Source organism: Drosophila biarmipes, chromosome 3L (assembly GCF_025231255.1).
Source record: "Drosophila biarmipes strain raj3 chromosome 3L, RU_DBia_V1.1, whole genome shotgun sequence".
In the NCBI taxonomy this organism is placed as follows: Eukaryota; Metazoa; Arthropoda; class Insecta; order Diptera; family Drosophilidae; genus Drosophila; species Drosophila biarmipes.
Window position 1 is genome coordinate 13770809 of NC_066613.1, and position 23895 is coordinate 13794703.

General features: G+C 41.7%; 2 protein-coding genes across 2 annotated transcripts; one reads left to right on the forward strand and one right to left on the reverse strand.

Moving 5' to 3' along the window:
- Window positions 1-15051, reverse strand: LOC108028641 (kielin/chordin-like protein). The gene is made up of 3 exons (XM_017100566.3): window positions 14798-15051; window positions 7573-7890; window positions 1-1898 (listed from the first exon to the last, which is right to left on the reverse strand). The coding sequence occupies exons 2-3, from the start codon at window positions 7655-7657 to the stop codon at window positions 850-852; spliced, it is 1134 nt and encodes a 377-aa protein (XP_016956055.1). The 5' UTR covers window positions 7658-7890; window positions 14798-15051; the 3' UTR covers window positions 1-849.
- LOC108028643 (putative gustatory receptor 77a) lies at window positions 5589-7543 on the forward strand. The gene is given in 3 exon segments (XM_017100567.3): window positions 5589-5628; window positions 5631-6766; window positions 7297-7543. Coding segments are annotated over 3 exon segments (1338 nt in total). The 3' UTR covers window positions 7459-7543.
- Window positions 15052-23895: the final 8844 nt, after the last annotated feature.

The following is a 23895-nucleotide window of genomic DNA, read 5'->3' on the forward strand; positions in this document are numbered from 1 at the left end:
TTTAATTGGTTTCATCGCTTTGCATACCAATTTTGGTTTATTATTAAACATAATTTTAAATAAAGATTTTATAGTATACATTTATGTGGCAACGTTATGACATTAGCTAAAGTTGAACCTCCTTCTGCGATTGCGGTGCCATGAGGTTCCGTTTCGTTCCGGGGCTTTTGGGTCTTGTGTTGCAAATACTGTTTTCCATATTTTTAAACAGCAGCGTGCCTTGGTTGACAAATTACATAGGCTAATTAGCATATTATCACATACTTCCTAAACTAGCAGCTAAAACTAAGAACTAAGACGTCTCTCGAGTGGTTTCGATACATTTTCTTACTCGCTCCTAAACATGATTTGGTATTATATTTCTCTTAAATCAAAGTTTATATTTAAAAAAGTAGACTTCCCGGGGAGTGGGAAAGCTTATAGTATGTACATACATCGATTGCGTTTGTTTAGTAATAGTAACTCTTGTTTCGTTTGTAGTTAAATATTTTTGCGTAATTTCATAAGAATACTTTTATTTTGTTGCTGCGGAAGTTCGTTGCTTATATTTTCATGTGATTTTCATTCGTTTCATGTTTTTTGTGTGTGTTGCAAGTGAAAAGTTAAAATGAGATCAATACCAAACAAAGGCAAAGGCATTAGAAAGGCTAAGGTATTTGGTATTCCTATCTAAGCGATTAAACTGATTAATTTAGAGTGACCAGGCTTGGCTTTCACGCATTATTAACACATGGCATGGTCACACTCAAAAAGCAAGCAACATAAAGTTGGAAAATACGGAATACTTAGGTCTAAATTGCTTTTCTCTTTTTAGTAGTATTGTTAGTAGTATTTCGAAAGATCTCTTGCTTAGATGCTGTGGTCCAGGATGGAGACAGGATCGTAGGAACGTTTCTTGGCACGCTGCACGTAAATATAGAAGCCCATGCCCACAGCGAGAAGGGTCATTATACCCGAATAGGCCATAAGAATAAAGGATACATTAAATTGGCTAGGCACCTCCTCCACTTTCGGTTGGTCAAATGCATTGGCGGCCAGCGGTGCGGCAGGGGTTGTGGTCGAGGTGGTGCTAGATTCCATTAGCTCTGCACTTTCCTGAGTGGTCAGTGGATCAGGCAGCAGTGGGGGCAGTGCTTCCTCCTCTGGTGCCTCCGATGCATCTGTCTCCGGGGTGTCAGGCGTACCGTCATAATCCGCGTAGGACTCATCCTCCTGCTTCTCATGCGGCATTGGGGCACACTTCGGCCAGCAGGCCGGACAACAGGAGTCCTTCAGCATGTACTGCCGCTCTGGGGGACAGCTCAGGACGCCGCAAAAGGCCATCGTGCACTTGGGCTCCCCCTTCACGCACTCGCACGTCTTGCAGCTCTCGGTCCAGGTCTCGCCGTCTTTGTAGAACCTCTCGGAATTCTTCGACTGGCACACACCCTCCGACCTCTCCTCGCAGTCCTTGTGGCAAATCTTCAGCCCCGAATCGCACTTGCACCGCTGGCACTGCTTACGCCACTCGTAGTCCGTGTCTCGCACCACCGTGCAATTCGGCTCCGTCCGGCACTCGTGGATGCCGCAACATTCTCCCGGCTGCTTGCTATTCTCCGGCTTCAGATCCACCACCACGAGCTCATTATCCGAGTCCGCATCGCAGTCCGGAATGTAACAGGTCTTGCACACGCATTTTCGGCTCACACAGCACTCGGAGACCAGACTGCTGTTGTAGGATATGGATGCGCCATCCCCCGACGATACGTCATCCAGGGGGGGCAACTCCACGGCATTCGATTTAATCAGGTCCACCGCATGCAGGTCCTGGCGCACGGCACTGTCCGGCGGGCATTGCATTTCGCCGTCCGGCGGGCATTTAACCGACTCACACAAATCCGGCAAAGGCTCCTGGTCAACTGTAACGAAATTATGGCGGGGAAATTTCAACCGTTAGTGGTGGTCAATAAAACATGAGGGTCTCAGTTGGGCAGCTTAGGTGGGCTCAAGTGGGCGTGGGCGGAAAGTGGGGGCTAATGGAGGTCACCTCAAAGGTAGAGCTGCCCTATTTATGGCAAAGTGCGGGATTTAAGTTCAACGACTATAAAATAACAATGATGTTGGGGGTAGCAAGTGCCTTACTGAGGTACAAATAAACTAAAAGGGCCCTCTGACAAAGGGGAATCTGCTGCTGGTAAGCAGACCTTCAGAAAAGAAAAATTAAAAAAGGACTTTAAAATGATATTCTTAAGTTTAAATTTCTTATTTTACAAAAGCAAAGTAAATCTCCAAGTTTAAAGGACTTATGACACTTTATTGATTTTTTAAGCAGATTAATTTAAACAAGTTATAGCAACAAGTTATAGTTGAACATCACTTTATAAAACTAAATATTACATCCAGTTTATATTTTTACTAAAAAACATAAATATCATATATAATTAGTTAAAAAAGAGAACGGAACTTTTATACTTTTATATATACTTCTTATATAACAAAAAAATGTTTTGAAAAGAACTTCGATTATTGAAGGCAATTATATTACATGTTCGTGCTTTAAAGAAAATTATTTAAAAATTAAAACTTTAATGGAATGTAATTTTCCGTATCACCTAAAAGCATTGGAATGGAAAATGGACTAACTCACATGAAAGCAAAATAAGAAATCATTTCTCAGCCCCAAACTAAAAACGCCCTCACATTCATAGCATTTCTGAAGTGGAACTTTTATCTTAAAAAATGAAATCTTCATTGAATTTATTATCCTCCCACCTCATAGCGCATTTTTCACAAGTTCTCTCCATATCTTTGCTATAATTAAACCCCCTTTACTTCACAGGGTCAACAGAACACAACTGGATGCATTAAGGTCAACTTATCGGATCGAATGTCCGCTGCTTATCTAGGTAAGTGATTCATTAGCCTGGAACACTGGGACCCTGCCGAGCGGAGAAGTAATGGAATAAAATTAAACCAATTAAAGTTTTTCCCACTCGCCATGGCTATTGATTGTTGACTGTGTGTTTGCCTTCCATTAATTTTATATTCTATACCTGCGACTAAATCCACTTCTGCAAATTTTCTCTTTTTATTCCCCTCTTACTCTTGTGCGGGTTCCTTTTTTATGGAGTTTTCTCCTTTCTTCGAATCGCATACGTCCCTTATTGTTCGAGTTAATTTGTCATTTTCACTCGTCCATATAATGGGAATTTTCCTCTCTCTCTGTGTTCCATGCCCTTTGACTTTTTGGCCCTCGGTTTTTCCTTTTTCCGGGTAAACAATCAAGTTCTGGCCGGGGACAAAAGTAAATATCTGGCTGGAGAAATCTACTTGATTTAAGCATAAGAACCTCCGCAGCCTGTCGAATATTAAAAACTAAACTTTTCGGTTTTTCCTTGGGCCTGCACTTTGATGTCGGGGGATCGGTGGGTCGCCGGATTTTTCGGTGGGTTGGCGGCGGCCGCTTTGAAGGAGCTCAACAAACTTCTTACATTTTATTTAATTAAAGTTTTACTTGTTCGTTGTTTTTCGCATTTGTTGGCTGACGCTGTCGTGTTATCAGTGGGACAGCTGGGACAGTTGTCAGCCGCCCTCGTATCCGCAGTTCGACTTTGAAGTTTGGCGGCGGGAGGTTAGGTTTAAACGAGGCATGTCCAAAAAATACAAACAATTTAAATGCTGCCTAACCTGATTTCGGTACTGAAATGTGCGCATAATCGGGATTAGGCGCAGGTTTTATGCTCTTTTTGGGATTAACTTGTAATTATTTGCGTTTTTAGACTTTACTCCAAATTTAGCAATTCAACCTTTTTGTTGTTTTCGTTTGTTCATAAAGTTTTTAAACAAAAAATTAATTACATTTTGAACATTTTCAAAGTTAAGATTTTCACCTGACAGTTTCCTAGAATCACGAATGAAGTTGTGCCAACTTTTTTAAATAATTATTCACTGCCAGAAAGCACACTATAATACTTTTCTGCAGGTGTCTTAAGAATAAATATCCTATGAGTACTCTTACTTCTTGGCAAACCGAAAGAAATGAAATCCGAAAAAAAACATTTATAAAATGTAATATTTATTTTGATTTACTGATGAAAGAGATATTGACAATGAACCCATAATGATATCTTTTTATATGTGTTTTACATTTTTACCTAAATACCACCTGCTCAGAACTGCCGGAGATGGAAAGATATCCGTACTGCAGTTGTAGAGTGCCCCAAAAAATGGGAATGAATTAGCCGTCAGACGAGGATGTTTCATTGCAATTTGCAGCGAGCTGTCAGACTAGTCGGCCACCTAACCTAGATAAAAACCAAACCGCACACTTGGCTGCCTATTCAGATAAAGTCGGTTGGTAGTCGGCGACAGAACCAGAAGCTATAGAATATCTGGAGCCCCCTGGTTTCAGCTAGAACCAGATACAAGATCCGAGGAGGAGGACAAAAGCGCATACACAGACCGGTAGATACATGGTTGGCTATTTTTTTAGTTTGCCCCCACTTTTGCTGCCACTTTGGCTCTTCGGTGAGAAACTTATAAACAGCCGTGGAAAGTTTTCATAAAGGATGAAAGTACGAACTCGCACTCACACATATAGACACTCGAGTGTTTTGCATTTTATGTAGCATGAATGCAAAGCAAAAAAAAAGGCGAGAGGGGAGAAAAACAAAAAAGGCTCTTTAAAAGCGAAAAACTTTTTTAATAATCCAGCGACAACGTCCTGACTTTTGTGGCCTCCAGATACAGATACAAAAACGAAGATACGAAGAGCACGGAACCTCCTCAGTCGAGTGGGCCAAACTGCTTTCAGGAATTTAAATTGTTAGCTTTATCAGTGTTCGGCACTGATTGGAAATCCAGTTTAACCCCAGCGCAATCCCATTCACGGGTGATGCAAACACCCGAAGCCACCTGCAAATTGAGTGATTCCGGTGGCAGGCATCTGTGAGATACATTCGGAATCCGATGGAAAGTAAGCCACAGACCATAAGCTCTCCCGAGTTACCTAATTTCCATCCGAGTATCTCGGCCCATGTGATTTTCCCCTGTCTTGGCGGCCAATCAGCCTTCCATCCATCCATACATTCATCCATCTATCCATGGGAGAAACCCTTTTGTTGTGGCACTTTTGGGCTGCTCACTGAGTGTGTTATCTGGCCAGATTATCTGGCTGAGTGAACGCCTTGGCTAAACGAAATTCAATCAGGCTAATAGCTGGCGTAACCACACTCGAAGAATATTTTTCACGAATGAAACTCGTTTCTGAACGGGAGGTGACCGTACACAAAGGCACATAGATTTTCAAACAAATTATTGTGTTTCACTTGTAGCAAGAATGTAGAACATAAAAGAAAATTCACTTGTTGGCAAAATTATTCGTTTTCTTGTACCTCAAATTGTTGTCTAGAGTCGCCTTATTCGTTTGATTGGCCAGGCATTTTGTTTAACCATTTATTTCTAATTTATCCTGATGTTATGACAAGTAAACCACATTTTGTTCTACTTCCCCAGGACATGAAGAACCCCCAAAAAATTCAGCTGGCAAGTGTGACTCAATTTTGTTCAGTGCACATCCTTGAGTGCTGTCTGTGGGCTGTGATTCGATTATGCCACTGCCTCTGGGAGACCCACTAGCAGTCTCGTTCGCTGGCACTTTCAAATCACATCGATGGCTCGCTGGCTCCTTCTCGTGGGCATGTCGGCCCTGTCTCTACTGTACAGGCTGACCAGGGTGTTTGGCCTAATGGCCACCGCCAACTCGAGTCCCCGGGGCATCGAGAGGGTCAGCCGGAGCCCCTACTTTCGCATCCACGGCTGGGTGATGATGATCTTTGTGGGCTGTTTCACCCCCTTCGCCATTTGGTGCATTTACGGGCGGATGGCCTTTCTGCGCCAAAATCAAATTCTCCTACTGATTGGCTTCAATCGATATGTCCTGCTGCTGGTCTGTGCCTTTGCCACCCTGTGGGAACACAGCTCGAAGCAGGTGGAGATCATCGGGTGTCTGAATCGATTGCTCAAATGCCGCAGGCAGCTGAGAAAACTGCTGCACACGCGCGAGCTCAGGGATTCGCTGGATTGTCTGGCCACCAGGAGACACCTGCTAGAGGTGGTAGTGCTACTCACTTCCATTATCCTCTCGTCGGCCCAGCCCATCCAGATCCTGAAGGACGATCCCGAGGTGCGAGAGAACTTCATGTATGCCTTCAGCTTGGTTTTCGTTTACCTCTGCCAACTCCTTCTGCAGCTCTCCCTGGGGATATACACCCTGGCGCTGCTCTTTGTGGGTCACCTCGTGCGGCACTCAAATCTGCTGCTGGCCAGGATTCTCGCGGATGCTGGCGTAATTCTGGAAAATTCCCAGAACGCCCGATTCGGTCCGAACCGCCAGCAGCTGTACAGAACACAACAAAAGTGGTTGGCCCTCGAATTATGGAGATTACTGCGTGTTCATCAGCGATTGCTGGAACTGCATCGCTCCATCTGCTCGCTGCATGGCGTGCAGGCAGTCTGCTTTGTGGCCTACGTGCCCTTGGAGTGCGTGGTACACCTGTTCTTCACGTACTTCATGAAGTACAGCAAGTTCATCTTGCGAAAGTACGGCAAATCCTTCCCGTTGAACTACTATGCCATTGCCTTTATGCTGGGACTCTTCACCAATCTTGTGCTGGTAATTCTGCCCACCTACTACTCCGAAAGGAGGTTTAACTCTACCAGGGAAACCCTGAGATGCGGAAGCTTGCACTTTGCACCGAGAGCCACTGTTAAGCAACTCAATCACACAGTAAGTGGTATTTTCAAAGTGTGCTTTGGTATATTAGAAAGTAAACCTTTACGTAGCATATATATACACTACAAGAAAAAGTATGCCATTATTGATTGCTATAATAGTTTAATATGCACATAGGAGACTGCTTATGAGTTGATTTTTAGGCGAAAAAGAATTATATTTAATCGCCGCATTTTGTATTCAGCGAGCGCGGTTTGTAATTCGCACCTCATAAAATAGTTATCAACAGTGATTGGAATTTTAATATCTTCTTGGCTTCGATCGGAAGAAACATAATTTTAAAAAATAGTCATCAAAGTAAGCCGCCGACATCGTTTCGTTGCTTATTCAAGACGGACTATTATAATACGTTTCATTAATCATAATAGATAAAGTATTATACCATTAAATCTCATGGAACTCTTGGATGACACTATCCTTATAAATGTACCATCCTAATGCACCATATGAAGTTTTGTCAAGTTATATACCCGTCTTTACACAGACTTAACCCGGACGGGATTATTAATTTATCTCTTCCTCAGATGCACTACTACGGCCTATATCTGAAGAATGTGGAGTACATATTTACTGTCAGCGCCTGTGGCCTGTTCAAGCTGAACAATGTCTTGCTTTTCTGCATCGTAGGTGCGATACTGGACTACCTGATGATACTGATACAATTCGACAAAGTCCTAAACCAATAGCTGACAAAATCCCCAGACAATGGCCATAAATAAATACAAATTAAATTGCTCCCTTTTGTTAAGGTTGGGTAAATATATAGATGTACGGGCATGTATATAGAAGACTTTACTTACGTGTCGTTGCACTGGAAACAAATATTAGTACGTATAGTATTAGCATCTGGTGCTGGAACCTTCTTGGCTTGTGCAAGCTTGGCATATTCGCTCTGTTTGCTTTTCCGTTGGGCGTTGGGTGGCTGGGAGTGGGTGGCGATGGGCGGTGTTGGGTGGCGTTGGGCGGTGGGGTGCCGACAGCAGCTGATGACAATCGATATGACCTTGCCTGGTCGCCGGGAATTGTTTGCGAATTTCTGGCCAGCTATCAAATCATATAAATGTCTCTTTATAATTTGCGAAAATCAAAATCAATTGGCATCTTCTCGGCGGAATTCACTGCAAAGAGAGCAACACGGAAACAAATGAAATCACTGCGAGTTTTACATATATATTTTAAAAAGTTTTCAAATAAATTTAGTTCTTGATACCTACAGTCTTAAAAATGTCAATAAATGGAAAACCAATATTCGAACATTTCAATTTTTTTAATCTTAAGACACTTTAAAATTTATATTTTATATTTTTAGGAGTGTTTTTAATAGTATTTCAAATTTCAAGCAAGTAAAAAAAATATTGAAAATTTGTATAAAAAAGTGTTCTAAAATTTGATTACAAAAACATTTTATTATAAAGAGCACTTGAGCAAAAAATATATATCAATTTAGTTGAAGGGCTTTAATTTCTAGGAAACAAAATAGTTCTTATAAAGTCAGGTGCAAAACACTCGAGTAATTTAAAAAATGGCGCTCCCATTTCGCCAGTCGTTTCTCACTGTGATCCACAAAATTCATTTGTTATTCTTCAGATCTGATGAAATGCGAATTCTAATTTGATTGCATTCGCCGAGGAGGAGGAAAGCAGAGCAAAAGGCAGTAAACACTCGAAGCGTTAATAAGAAGGTGCCTCCACATCGAAATGCCCCTCTCATTCTGCCGGGTTCTCGGATCGGTTTGGTTTGCTTTGGTTTGCCGGTTCGTCACTGCTAAAAATAGCAACCTTTTTTCGGCTCTGCGAGTAGTTTTAATGACCAAGTGCCAGTCTCTCGTTTTATGGACGGGTGCGGGGGTATCAGCGAGGGTCGGGGTCACCATTTCCCCGGCAACTGAAAAATGTTTGTGCATGTTTTCTGGCTTTGCCGAATGGACCTGGCACTGAAAAGGCACTGATAAAGGTACCCGGACCCCACAATGTCGTAAGAGGGGGGAATCGGGTGGGATAAGGGGGCGGACACTCCGACTTGTCCCAGGTACCATAAAAGACCTGTCCATATCCCATGTCCCAGGTCCGTGTCCGAATCGAACAAATTTTGCGTGTGTTCACTGGGCGAAAAATAACAGCTTATATACAACAAATAGGTAAGAGATTTAATAGTTTATCTTGAAAAATGTTAAACAAACAACATGAAAATTGGAATCAAAAAATTGTTTAAGCATAGGGATTTATTTACATTTTAATTAAATCTATTAAATGTTTTTACCTTATATTTGTTTTGGTTTTCTTCAGATAATTAAGGTTAAAACATATTCTAATAACAAAACTCGTACACTGACCCAAATATTTCGTCCCATTTGTTTCAGTGTTCTATTGGCATTGAAAACCGGACGATGATCTGCTGTTCATATGCATTCAATCAAACCCCAAACGAATCCATCCACTCTCCTTTACACGGGACAAAGGACTTTTAAGATACGAGCTGTGGTGCTCCATTCAGAAAATCTCCGTTTAATTTCTGGGGGCAACTGAGTTTCCTTTCATCAAATTGCAGGCGGGTGAAGAATGCCAGCTCGTCGCTGGCCTGTGCAAATGAGAGCCTTGGGGCTCTATCTTATCTTATCTGCTGCACATTTGCATTACTCAGACCAGGTAGACGAAATTCGGGGGAAAACGCCTTACTGGCGGGGTGTTGTTTTTCACTTAGCCGATAAACCCGAGCTGCCAGATTCCTGTTGCATGCACACATATCTCTCGGGTGAGCTCGCCTACAAGTCCACTCGTGATTACACATCCAACTGCGATGTACATGTGAAAACTGAGGGTTGGCGACCATAGAAATTTCCGGGAATTTGTTTGCTTTGGACGAGCCGCATACTGCGAACTAGAGTACGGGTGTTGTAGGTTCAGTAACCTATCGAGTATACCGACGCTCCGTAGAGAGCTCCCCCATAAGCACCGACTATTTGGCTAAATGGAGCAATAAACAATTCCGGTTTAATGAACCCAACAAACAGAAATGGAATATAAAAGGAAAATCGAGCGAACAAGTAGTCCGAAAATTGGTTATAAATGGCACCCAACTGAATGGGATATTCCGAGAAGTTGGCCTGACAACAATCAGCGCAGATATTGTTTGTATCTAGAGGAATTTTAATTATCGTCTCGTTGGCTTCACCAAACAGATCTTATCTTATTTGGGTCGGATTTTGTCGGATCTTTTAATCTCAGCTTCCTGTTGTCACTTGTGTTTTGGCTCTCTCACCTCCACACTTTCTTTTGTGGGTAGAACTTTCCCTCCAGCAATGCACCGAAATAAGGAAAACATGTCATCTCATCGAGGAACTCCAACTACGTAATCTAACAATCGTATTACTAGAAATGTCTTTGTAAACTCTGTAGAAAATGTAATTCTAAATTTTCTGATCAATGTATTACTGTTATAGGACTGTAAGCTATAAATTTATGTTTGAGAATGATGTATTATCAGGCGGAAAGTTTTACTTAGATATGTAGTTGATAGCGCCATAATGATTGATAATAAATTTATATCACAGCAACAATTGGCGGGGAATGTATGGCCGATTAGAAATGAAAAGGTATGGTGGAAATTTCCTTGGTTTTCAGACGTGATTTCTAGTGAAATCAAGTTTGTTAAGAAATACGAACCTAAACTTTTATTATATAATGTCATATTGCACTATATCTAACGACTATAAAAGCTGGGGTGGACTGTTACTGAACAATCTTTGGCTTAAATGCACATCTATCTAAAGGTACGCTTTTGATTGTTTAGTGTTTTCCCGTTGAAAGTTTCTATTTGCTTTGGAGAGTGGTGCTTACATATAGACTCGCTTAACTGAACGATCACCTTCGGGCATTCTTTCGAGCTTATATCTGCAGTATCCGACTCTATGTATCTGTATCTCGCGGACTGTCTGAGGTAATCGCATATTTGTGTAGATGAAACTGTGATAGCAGCTAAGTAACTTTTACCCGCACATAAAGTCAAGGGGTCTGAAAAGTGGGAGGGCTGGGGAGGTTCGTAAGTTGATTGTGAGATGCCAACAGCAAATGATCTATGAAACGCTGACGAATGCCCACTTACAGAGCGCCTGTGCTACTCGGTTCTGCATAGTTCATCATCTTTTTACCTCGAACGCAAGTTAAGCTTTATTATTGCCATAAATTTCACTTGAACGCGAAATCTGATGCATCTATGCGATGCTTCCATTTCGGCTTTAGCTGTAGCTTTGGCTTTTTCTTTTCCTTTTCAGCTGTTTATCTTGGAGCGGCAACACAGGCAGAGGCAGCGGCAACACATGCAAAACCCGACCGGCTCTGTGTGCATAAATACTTGCCAGCACACACATCTGCCTTGGTATTTGCTCGTGTTCGCGTACAATAATTTCACGTTCAACAACTTTTGGCTTTTTGATGAGCCAGCAGCAGCAGCAGCAGCAGCAGCAACAACACAGCGGCAGCAACAACACAGCGGCAGCAGCAGCACAGCAGCAGCAGCAACATCAGCAGCCCGCACTTGAGAGGTACCTTCAAGCCCCGCAGAAGGGGGTCTGCAGGGCGGGGCGATTACAAAGGGTACCAAGGGGCCAAGAGAGGGTTTTTGGGGGGCTTACGGGGCCAAGAGCGAACCTCATGTGCGGGCAGTTTGGCTCTTTCAGTTGCCATAGCCACCGCTACTGCCATAAAGCTCGTCATCTCTTTTTAGCGCACTGCAACTTGGAGTTGGCTCGCGAAACTTTAAGCGAAAATACACGGCTCGAAAAGGGGCAACAGCTTTAAAAAATTTAGATAACATTTTGAGATTTTTAAAGAAGTTAAAAAATATACAGTACTTTATAAAAGAAAATTAACCACTTTATTATCTCATAAGCACATTGCCAATTATTTTTGAAGTACGCCCTCCTAAGATAATGAATTCGAATTCCAATAATCAACGTCTAAAATCAATCTAAAATTTGCTCAACGTTTTATTTTGAACAGCTTTAAAGTGGTTTTACTCCTCTTAAAAATACCTATAAATGAATGCTATATAAGCTCAATGATTGGCTTGTAATGGCAAAGATAAATGCATTTTAAGTTAATTTTGTTCAGCATTGGCAGTAAGGGAAACACGCTAATTTGTAATTTAAAAATGGACTAAAGGTCCCCTATACAAGATCATGATATACATGGTGGCTTACTTAACACCCACCTAGTTCAAGTCAATTAAAATCTAATAAAGATTATTAAATCATCATATATGCTAGCGCTTGTGAGCCTGTAAACGGTCAAGTAAAATGTTCATGGCGATTACCTCAAATGATTATGCGAAATGCTAAATAAATCTGCCGCTGCTGTGGAATTTAGTGAACAATTTATAGTTTTTACGTCACAGTTTCTTCTTGAGTCAAATTCGCCTTTATGGACCATATGAAAAATATTAAGTGAATTTAATTACATGTAGGAATTTCTCTAGAACCATAAAATTTGGCTTGGTTTTTTCCTCCTAACCCGATGTCATAAAATTAAAAATGAAATATTATGGGATTATTATTCTTATTCGCATTTAATGCTTGATCTGAGTTTCGTTTGTTTATGCTTTATGCCGATGCTGGATTATTAATAGGAAAAAAGACACGGAAAATATATAACACACCACCACCTTGTTGGATGCGGTGATATATTATAATGTTAGCACACATTTTGTGTCAAATCTCGTGTAGTTTATGCAAGGTAGTATTTTCGCTGTGGCTTGTACAAATTATACGATTTTGGGAAGTTCATGGGACAGAATGTATACAAATTGTATGCAAAGTATTATTCAACATTTTATTCAACTTTTGTGGCGGAGACAGAAGCGTACATTTTTTTTGATGTATCTTATTGGCTTCTTATCGACGCGAGGTATGGTATCGGATTTCATCGCAGTGTAGTGCGCCCGGTTGGAGTCGTCGTCTCGTCTCGTTTCACGACGGTTTTGTTATGCTTTTGGTCGCTTTGCCTCGCTCTGACCTCTGAATCTGCTCGATGCCGCTCGCTTTTTGCCCGGCATACCCTTTCAAGGTGGAGTCTGTAAACTTTTCCAGGGCAATTGGACCCGCGGAGGAGCTGGCTTTGCCAATCAATGGCCGAACTTTCGTTTGCATATCGCTGAGCTGCTAATGGGAGTTGCTTTGCACTCCAAATGGCTTGCCAGCGGGGTTTATGAGGGTTTCGAGGAGTCCAAGCTTGATCTGATCCGCTCATGCGATTTGATTGGGGGGGTGGAACACATATTGCTTTAAAATGGAGTTTTGAATCGTTTAATATTTTGAGATAATACATTTTTAACTGTGCCTATCAATATGGGAATTTTTAAAAAATTCCTTTTTTTAATATCAAAATTATTTGAGTAGTATAAGTAGTAGTAGTAGAATAAAAAAATATAAATGTTATAAATTAAAGTGTTATCTTTTTTAAAGCAAAAATAAACTGGTCACAGCAGATCCTTAACTTTTCCGGACTTAAATATTTTGACCATTTTTTTAGAGCATTTAAGCTTCGACTTAATCTCTATAGTTTACACCCATTTCTGGCTTTTATTTATTTGCTCTGGTTTCTTATTTTCCGGCGTTGCTTATTTGTCTACTTAGGTTTTGTTTTTATTTTTAGGAATAGAACCTTTGTTTAAGAGTTATGGTAAACGCAGATGTATAGATAAGTTTGCAAACTCATTGTTTAATCGTGGAATTTATGAACAATAAATTGATATTAGCTCTTGGCTAAACATTAAACTGCGACAGAAAGATGAGTGATATTTTAAATTCTTAAATGCTACAGTTTAGTGAGAGATAAGCGGCCAAGAGTTTGGCAGAGAATATTTTGCTACCAGAAAACCCCACTGGTGCGTCATGAAAATCTGAAATATTCGGTAATAACTCTTGTCGAGCACATCTTAACCCATTTTCCCCAGGGCATTGAAACTTCGACTCCGTCACGTAAGCACTTCCCCCTGCGGCTTTTATTTATTTGCTCTGGTTTTTCGTATATTCGGCGTTGCTTTTTCGCTTTCGGCTCTTTAAAGCTGGCCCCGCTTCTTTACTTTTTCATCGAGCAGTTGGGCAGCGTTGTGCCGAGCTTAAATAAGTCTTTAATGGACTGTGCGTGTCGCCGGGGAGGGGGCATTAAATATAGTAAGGTACACTGCGGCATGGTCTGGCTAATGAAATCAAATTGTTCGATCATTGCGATAAATTCCCTACCACCTCTGCCCAATTTCTGGCCATTTACGCACGCCGCTTTGCGCTTTTAACCTTGATTTCTTAGTGTAAACAAAAATTAGAAAAAAGCCAACAAATAAATACGCGACACAGGCCAGCCAAATGACAGGCCAGTGCGAGTGGGAGTGAGATACATGATGAACGATGCCGCGATACAAAGATACAGATACAATACCTCGAGCATAGAGTAGTACGAAAAGCTTTCAGCATTTGACGATCTGTCAGTCGCGCTGACTATTTGTCCCTGTGTATTCGCATCTGGTGTTTGCCGATTTCATCTGTTTTCGCTATCGGGCTTTTTATTAAGTTACCTATTTATAATTTGTTTATTATTTAGCAAATGCCTGCGAATAATGTTTAAATATACGGCCAGCATCTGGAAATCGCTTAGGAAGCACAGAAGCCATAAAAAAAAACCTAAGAGAAACGGAAAAAAAACCGTACGCCAAATCCATAAATATTTTATAAATGACGTTATTGTACAGTTTTCCCCTGGTTATATTATTAGCTATGCTATCTTATCTATGTACGCTCAACGTGTCCCAATGTGCGTGTCGGTGTTTGTTTGTATAGCCATATTGGGTGTTTGTATGGGCCAACAACGCTACCGTCATTACCCTTCCACTTTTATGCTGGCTTATATAATCGGCGAAATGAAAAGAAGGTAATGCGAACGGAGCGCGGGGGGCGAAAATGACTTAGTCGCAGATTCCCCCCGAGCCGTATAGTATATAGATTATGTACAATCTGTGGAATGCGCTTCTACACACCTGCCACGTAAAAATTCGTGTTGTTTTTCTTGTCACTCGAGCATAAATTGTGGTTCTTCACATGATTTGCTCTTTGCTTTTCACACTGCACTTTTTTTGTATCTATATTCTTTTTTTTCGGGGCTTCTCGGGCTTGCTTGGCGCTGGTTTTTGGCCTTATAACACGGTTTCAGTTCACTTCACAGAACGAAAATTAATTGTTTGTGCATAAATCTAGTTTTTCTTTTTTGCTGACGAAGCTCACGCGATCACTGCTGAAAATCGACTAAGCTCAAGCTCGTTTCCCGCCGCTTTTATAGCTCTGTTCTCCGGGGAGCGTAAGAGTTTTGGGGTTTTGGGGAAGAGAATGGAGCGAAAAGCTCGCTCTCCCTCTCTCTTCTGGCCGCATTCTTCGCAGCCATGCATTAAATCTTTTTTGTTGATCTTTAGCCGGTAGCCGGCTTCTTGCCCAGCGGTCTTCTCTCTTCGGGTCTTCTCCCGCCCCAGAAGAGCCGTCTTCCGATGGGTCTCTGAAGATTGTATACAATCTCCCCGTCTGGCAAGCTCTCTCTCTCCGGGAGCTTTTTGAGTGGAGCAAAGAGCATAGATCAACGTCAGAAACAACAGGTCGTAAATTTTCAGAGCAGATGGAATTTCGGCGAGTGCATCACGTGCAAAAATTGCCTTATTCGCGAATTCGCAAAAAAACTGCAGCACCGATCGATCACACGCATATTAATTGGGGGAGGGGGTCTGGGAAACCGAAGAATCCGACGAAAACGGTGGAGATCGTTGCCACCATTCCGCATTTTCAGGCCAAGGCGTGTGCGCCATGCAAATGCAAAATGCGAAATGTTAAATGTGAAGTGCTAAATGCAAAATGCGAAATGGAATATCATGACCAACACCCGCGCACGCCCATCGGATCGGCGGCGTTGCGGTTTAATGTAAATGCTAAATATGCAAGAAAAGTATTAACATGCCAGTGCACTCGGAAATACATTTGTGGTGTTTTAAATAAAATAAAATAAATTAATTTATATTTTTTAAGATCTAATTATAATTATAATAAAATTAAAAAAGATTACAAAATGTATTATTTTTTTGTTTTCTAATTTCTTTTTGGCTACTGGATAGTCTAACTTATGAGTAATTTTTGTTAATTTTTAATAGTAACATTTATTAACATTTAAATGAACTATTAAATATACGTTGTTTGCAGTGCACGGCATGCGACTGCCGAGATCTCCGCTTGCATTTATTCGGCAGTCGGTATAATCCGCTTGTACTTGCAGATTGTTCAGGTGACTAATTGCCAAGTGAGGGGCGCGTTGGCGAATGAGTAATTTTTGATTCGCATTCGTAGGTTGGCTTCTGCTGCAAGTGTCGGGAATAAGATGAAACAATGTCAAGGGAATACTCTGGCGGCATTATCGCATTTGCATATTAACAGATCTGGCATAAATATTGATTTTACACGGCTGGGAGTCTTTGAGACTGAGGAGAATCTCGCAGTATGCGGAAATTGATGTGATCAAGGAGTTTCTATATATATAGATGCTTACGTCAGGAATAATTCTGCTTAATTATTCGACTTTAATTTTCAGTGTTCTGATAAATGATATTAAATATAAGTGTTATATGGGGATGCCTTTATATCATTAACAGGCTAAAACTTTTCAAGTTGACCCCAAAACATTAAACTCATTTTTGATTCCCTCGCCCATCAATTTGATGACACCATATCACCATTTAAATTGATCTGAAATTAATGATACACAATCATGGAACCTAAATAATTTTGGTTTAATTTGCAGTCCTCGCATTAACATTTTTAAGGTTTAAGGGGTACATTTTGCAAACAGATTGCATTAAGATAAAAGATTAAATTTTAAAGCATTGCACATACCCACACCGGTGACTTTTTTTGCTTTATTTATTTTTATTACTTCGTGTTCAAGGTATATTTTCAATTAACTTATTTTATCCTGTAATTTGAACTTCAAACTGCCGGAGTGCGATGTATTAACTCACTTTGACTGCATCTTCCGCCCCTCTCTTGGCAAAGGACATTAACGAAGCCAGAGGAGAAATCGGATACGTTTCCTTTATCTCGACGCCATTAGCTTTTCTCCGACATTGCAGCGAGTGCGGGTATATTTTACTTAAGTTTGCCGCTTCCCTGCCGCTCCTCCAGTTTTCCGCCTTTCCACTTTTCCACTCGCCGTGGCCGTTTTCATGGTCAGTTGCCAGGAGTGTTGTTGTCGCATAAACTGCCAGCAGATAACAGCAGAAAGGCAGACAAAATCCCTATAATGAAATAAAAATACATAGCTAAATAAGGCGGACGGACCGACGGACGGACGGAATCAAAATGAACAGCTACGAGCACGAGGACAACAACATTGATTTCACTTTAACGAGCTTGTAATGTCTTTGAGCCGGCTCAAAGGCGAAAGTATATAAAAAACGTTATGTATACGACATGTGGGCCACGCAGCCAAGAGCCACAGAGCCGCACAGCCACGCAGTTGGCATGGTGCTGTGTGTATTCCAGCGGATGAAAACTTTGCTGGGAGCCGTCACATCCTAATAGGATAATAACGAGCCCAGGATGGGCCAAAGTTGTTGCGCCTTGCAGCCGAGACTCCCAAAAATAAAATATGTAGCAACAATAAACGATGATAAGGGGCCAAAGAACGTGTTGGCTTCTGTCGCCATCGTCTCAGAATTATTCCGAGGCACAGTTTTCAGCCGCAGTTAGGACTTGAACTTGTTTCAAACTCGGAATTTCGGCATCAGCCTTTCACTGAGGGAAATTATTGGGAAAGTCCTAAGTCCAAATTAGCTCCTCAAATCCCCCTGAAACATGATGTATAACAGTCTTCTTCTTAAATAGCTGACTTTTCTTTTCCTGTTGCTTTAATATTTGTTATTGATGAATAGCTTGGATGAGTAACTTTAGAGTTCAAAATCGAAATTAAGTTCACCTTTTCAAAATTATTTTTCTCCTTTTTTTAGATACTACGAATTTGGAGTGGGAAAACATTCAACCAACTCATGAGATATCACCAAGCAAGAGCTGAGCCAAAAATCCCAAATTGGTTTTATCAACGGGGGTTCAAAGTCTTAATGTAGTTCCCATTTTAGGTCTTTCCATTAGAACTTAAAATCCAAAATATATACTGTAAATTGTGATATAGGTTTCGTGCTTTAAACATCAAATGTTCTACTGTTTATATAAAATACTTATTTCAGAGGGTACTTTTACAACTGATAACAAGCAAGACTGCTTATTTTACCCATTTCATTCAATGTTTTTCCAACAGTATAATAGTTAAAATAATAGTTATAATATTTACCCTCAGTGCAATGTCCAAGTTAACTGGGATCCATTTTAGCCGGCTGTCTTTGCTAAATCGGCCCGCAGGAAGCGCTGATAAGGGCCAACGACTTGCGGTAGTGAGCGGCATATAATGCCATGCATCCCCTACAATCCAACCCAACCGACTTGCCCTTTCCCTGGCCAAGAAAGTAGCATCCTTGGATCCTCCAGGATGTTTATGTAGGAGGCGTTGCCCTTCTGTTGTTGTTTGGAGCTGGTGTAGCTGCCAAATGATAATTTATGGGCGGAACTCCATGAAACTTCGAGGCGTCAAGAAATCTGTTAGCTAAAGTCCCAGTTTTTCTCTTTCACAGGGAGTTGCCTCGAAAGAAGAGGAGGGTGAAGTGTTCTCTGAAATAAATGCTCAGGTCGTGAACCTAAGTGGGCCGAGATGAATTTCCCTGCGTTAAGGTGGGCACAAATTAAAAGCAGCAAATCAACATGTTTTACTTAACTCGGTTAAGTGAAAGCGAGTAAAGACATAAAGGACGCAACGGAATCGTGGGGAAGGAACTTAAGTTGAGTGAGTTATGAAGCCAAGAGGGAAAAGTTGAACGAAAAGCTTTGTGAGGTGAAGCGAGTAAAAGGTTAAAAAAGGTAAAAAGAAAATGAGGGTAAGAAATATGTAACGCGTTGGTAGGGGAAAGCACAGAAATCAATATGAATACAAATGGGAGCACAGAAGATTTTTTGAAATCAATTCAGGTTTTGTTTTTCAACCGAAATGGTAACATTATATTCTACACTTCTTCTAAATAAAGCCAGAAATCAATAGTTAAGCCTTGGTAAGTATGTCAATAAGCCCGAACCTTTTTTCGCTTCCCATTTATTTAGTCATTTCGTATTAATTATATGCCATCTCATCAAATTTGTTCGCCTCTCTATGCGATGAATTATTAAGAAATCCATTATTATCAATTATTCGTTGGCACACTTCTTTCCCATGTGAGCCGACACCAAGGTCACAGGCCGAGGCTGGGAAGCCGCCCACCTTTTGCCGCCCAGCTGAACGCGGCGGGAAAGTCTCGGTGGATAACAGAAACACTTGACAGTGACAGTGTAAGGAGATGATGATGAAGGCGAAGTGCGGAAAACCGCTGGGGAAAATTTCAACATCATTTTGTGTGTGCATTTGAGCGATTACCCAAGTGATTACGGCTAGATGCACAAAGCAAGCACCTGACACCTACTAGACAAACAATTCATAATTTTCGAGTGAGCCCGTCTTCGTCGCAGTCCCTTTTTGGCCATTACCCACACCCACGCCCCTGCCCATCTTGGCCATCATTTAGGGCTAACGAGTTATTTCAGTGGTTCAGCGCGGATTTTCCCCCACGTCCTTCTACGCTCCTCATCAGCGCACGGAGCGTCGCTCATTTATTTTGATTACCTTTTCGCAGAAAGCCAAACCGATGCCAACAGCGGATTTTCCTCCGTTTTGCTGTTTGCTTTGTTTTCAGCATTTTTTGCACCACCATCTTTCAAAATAAATGTATCCCCATCTTATCTAAGAATGTTGGGGGAAAAACTCGGGAAAGTGAAAACTACGGCTGTGGGAATAACAGCAATTCCAGGATTTACAGTGGTTTTGTAATGCTTTATGGCTCTGCAAACCTTAATTAGTTGGCATAATAAAATGTACTATTTTATTGTAAGTTATGGCCAACTTTAAAGCAGGGCTGTGAACCATTTCTTTCATTAACGAGATCAGTGATTTATTTTAAGGAAAGGCAATGAAAACAAAAATCACATTATTGTTAAGCTTCAAAGCCCTGATTTAAAATACACTCTTCTATATTTCTTTTTTGCTAGATGTCCATTCCTTTTTAAATACTCATCTAGGTCTACTATTTAGCACTTAAGCTCACAGGACTGTCTGAAATTTATTTACCTAATTTCCGCTTGACCACTGTGCCTTATCGTCAGCTCTCTCGCAATTGGATGAGTTTTAGCTGCGGTCTTTCAATCCTGCTGGCGCATCAAGCGTTGATGAGCTTAATTCCCAGGCGACACTTTTGTCCGAACAAATTTAGTGTAGAAAAACCCCCTTTTTTGTGCCCACAGCCCGAACACCCATACACCCACCCACCCACAGACGCACACAGACTGCAGTGCAATAATAAAGTTGGCAGAAGGATGGATCTACATCTTTCCGCCGCTTGTCTAACCGTTTCCGGAACCTGCTTCCGCTTCGCCTTGACTTCGTTCCGCCTTTCGAAGACGACAACTGCGTGTCCGGACGGAAAAGGCGACCCCGAAGGCCCGTTACCACCAAATTCCATTATGGGAGTCCTGCGTCCTGAATCCCGGCTCATTGTTTTCCCAGTCCAGGGGGGCGGAAGAGCCCCGGTGAAAGCCCGGAAAAGTCGGGGCAAGGGTCTGCCATTGCCACTGCCACGGCGCCTTGGCCTTTTCCTTCTTGTTACGTTGTACAGAAAATTAATATTACAATTTTTGCTTTCAACCCGCCTGTCATATAAGAGCGAAATAATTTCAGAAAGCATATTTCAAAATGAAATTTTCTTGCGGCTGGCTGGTATGCGGTGAAAGGGCGGGGCATTTAGGCTAAAACAAATGTTTGTGCGGTCTGGTTGGGATGGCTTGGGTCTGGTCTGGTCTGGTCTGGCCTGGTCTACGGCTCCTGGGAAGTGGCCTGCTTTATAATGAAATAAATTTCATTTGCTCATTGACTCGATGACGATGTCGACTAACCAGAGGATCCTTCAAGAATGGGAGAGGTCGCACTGAGGGAAACCCGGCTTCTAAAAGTCTTTACTTATGGTTGGGTTACTTAAAATCCCATTGAAATGTAGTGTTGAATGGGGTCACCAAAAGTAAAATTTTAAAGAACCCATTATGACTTTGGATAACTAAATTGAGGCCATAAATCTTGTAAATTCTTGTAAAATATTTTATCAGGTAACTTTTGTTTGATGCTTTGGGGCTTAAAAAAATCTTTTACATATTTGTATTTAAAGAATGATGTATAAAGCAATTTATTTATTATGATATTGAAGGTTTTTCTATTTGTGGTCTATTATATTTGTAAATTAAATGCATTTAACTTCCATAATCGTTATTCTAGTATAAATTTGTTGTCTAGTTTTGTTCAATTTTTGCCATTGAAATTCTTAAATTAATGTAAATCCACTTACAAATTTGGAATATGGGGAAGTATAAGTTTCTTTCTTAATTTTGGATATATTAAACAGATCTAGGCAAATATTATTTTCTTTTTAATATCATGGACTTATTTTTCTCTCAGTGCAGAGGTGGGTGGTGGGCGGCCACGCGGAGTGGGCGGCTCCTGGCCGACATGTGTGGCCAGGCATGAAGGAGCTGGCCCGGAATTTGCATGCTCGAAACTGGAGCAAGCGTACAAATGCCGGAGATGCGGACGGATTCAGGGTGCGGGAACGCGGACGTGGACGCAGACGGGGATGTGGATGTGGGCTTTTGGCTGCATGTGCTCGCAAAATCAACGGAACGGGCTCGACATTAAGTGCTCCGGCCTGGTCGGTCGCCACTCTCCAATGCCTCCGCCGTGTGTGTTTGCATATCTAAGGTATTAAGACTTGTGCGAAATGAAATATGACATAGTTGACAAAGGAGCGGATGGGAGATGGCATCTATATTACACATTACATATTACGGTGCCTGCGGCAGACACCAGAAACATCAGGAGCAGCCGAGGCAGAGGAGGCAGTGGCAGCAGCCGGAAAAGCGGAATCAGGAGCCAAACCCTTTTGCAAATATTGATGCCACCTGGGCGTGGGCGTTCCTCCCGGGTAGATTGGTTCGCCTGGCCGGGACACCTGCATTTGATGGGCTACCGACCCCAAAGGATTTTCCAGCCAGCTGGCAAGCGTGTTATTTGGCCTTAAAGAACCGTAAAATCTTGATTTAATAGCCTGAATAGCTGTGTTTTATTCGGGGGAAAATTACATTTGCAGGACTGTCGTGAAAGAGCTTTTCCGCTAGCATAAGCGGATTTTCGGCTTAATTGTTGAATTTACTTTAAGTTTTCGGCAGCCTTAGTATGCAGTCAACGAAAATAACTAAAGTCCCATGGACTCGCAAGGATATCTTACACATTTTGCAATCTAGACTCTCAGGGGAATACTTATAAATGAATCCAAGGTATTCCCAAACGAAATATTTCGTTTATGACATCTAATTCCTCGAAAAATTTTAATTTGGGAGGCAACTCTTAAGTTCATCGATCTTGAATTGGTTATAGATTGGTGTTGAATAGCAGGCTCATCGGGCAGAAGGTTTTCATATTTTTTATGACAGGAAGAACGTATCTTAAGCAAGCGCAGCTGCACTGGTTTTGATGCGTGAAGTTCGAATACCGTGAACCCAAACCAAACAGTTCTCTTTGATAAGGTTTCAGTTTCGTAGCATGATTCATATGCTTTTTAATGTACTGTGAATATACCTCCTCACAATCACATTGATTTCTACCTAATTTCTCGATTTAAATCGAAATAAAAATATTTTGTATCCATATTTTTATTCCATATTTTTTATTCTTCTTTATCAAAGTCGTAGACAATCTTCCAGGACAATCTTCCAGGAAATTTCCAAGTCCTCAGCTGCCACTACGTTTGGTGCTCTTCTAAAATTTGTACAAAATCAATTTAGTTCGTCAGTTAATATTACTTAAAAATTCAAGCGATAATAAAAAAAAGCCAATGTGTTTTTAAATCTTTGTCAATTAAGCTTATATATCCCCCATACCCTACTATCCCCATTAAATCAACCATTTTGTAGGCATAGGGGCTTCGGAAGTACCAGAATAAAATTGCGAAATCATAATTTTTAATGAGACAACCTTCCAGGATATGTGCCAGTCCTAAGCTGCCATTCGAGGCCATGTGCAAAAGCCAAATTCCGCGTGTGCTGCCATTTCCTGTAGCTTTATCTCCGGCGGTCCCGACTTTGTGTCCTAGCTGTGCATTAAATGCCACTCAGCCAGCCGGCTTTAGTTTCACTCATTTTGCAGGGCTGGGTTATGTGACAGGGGGCGGGGCCTTTGGGGCGGAGAAGGGCGGGAAAAGCCGGGGGCAAGGCGGGGAAATGGAGCTGCATACTTTTCCAGCAGTGCGCTCCACTTGGCGTGCGGCATGCCACAGCGCTCGGGATCTGGATGGCAATGCAACGGAGCGGCGACGATGGTGATGATGATGACGATGCCACAGTGTTGCGTCATGTAAAAGATAAACAAGTCGACATTTTGACAACCTAAAAAAGTATAAAAAGAAAGCGAGAACAAAAAATCCCGTGCGGAATGAATGAAGACAGCAGCGGACGACGGCGGCGACTGCGATGGGCAAAAAACAAGATGGAACAATGGTTGATGATGGCGCAGCGAGGACCCCATGAAAGTCGCCCATCAAATAATCGAAACCAACTTTCAACTTCCAACTTTGGGTCCTGCAATTTATATGCAAATTTCATTAAGGAAAATGCGGATGTTTGGGGGTTAAAATATCCGCTAGTGCTGGCATCCGCCGCCAGCTCTTCTCCCTCCCCCCTCCCTGCAAGACTAATTGAAGCGAGAAATATGCATTTGACCGGAGTTCTCACGCCCCCAAAACGCCCCAACTCCTTGGGCGCGACTCAGCTAATGTAATTTAAAATGGACGAGTGGCAAATTACTCGGCCGTTGCGGGCATTCTGGACCCTCAATCCGCAACCCCAGCCCTCAAGAAGCGACGACAGTAGGGCC

Bases quoted from the DNA above. Each gene is read 5' to 3' on its own strand.
- LOC108028641 (XM_017100566.3), bottom strand. From the start codon at position 7,657: ATGCCAAGCTTGCACAAGCCAAGAAGGTTCCAGCACCAGATGCTAATA. The intron at 1,899-7,572 runs GTAAGTAAAGTC...ATTTCGTTACAG, and splicing joins TGTTTCCAGTGCAACGACAC to TTGACCAGGAGCCTTTGCCG.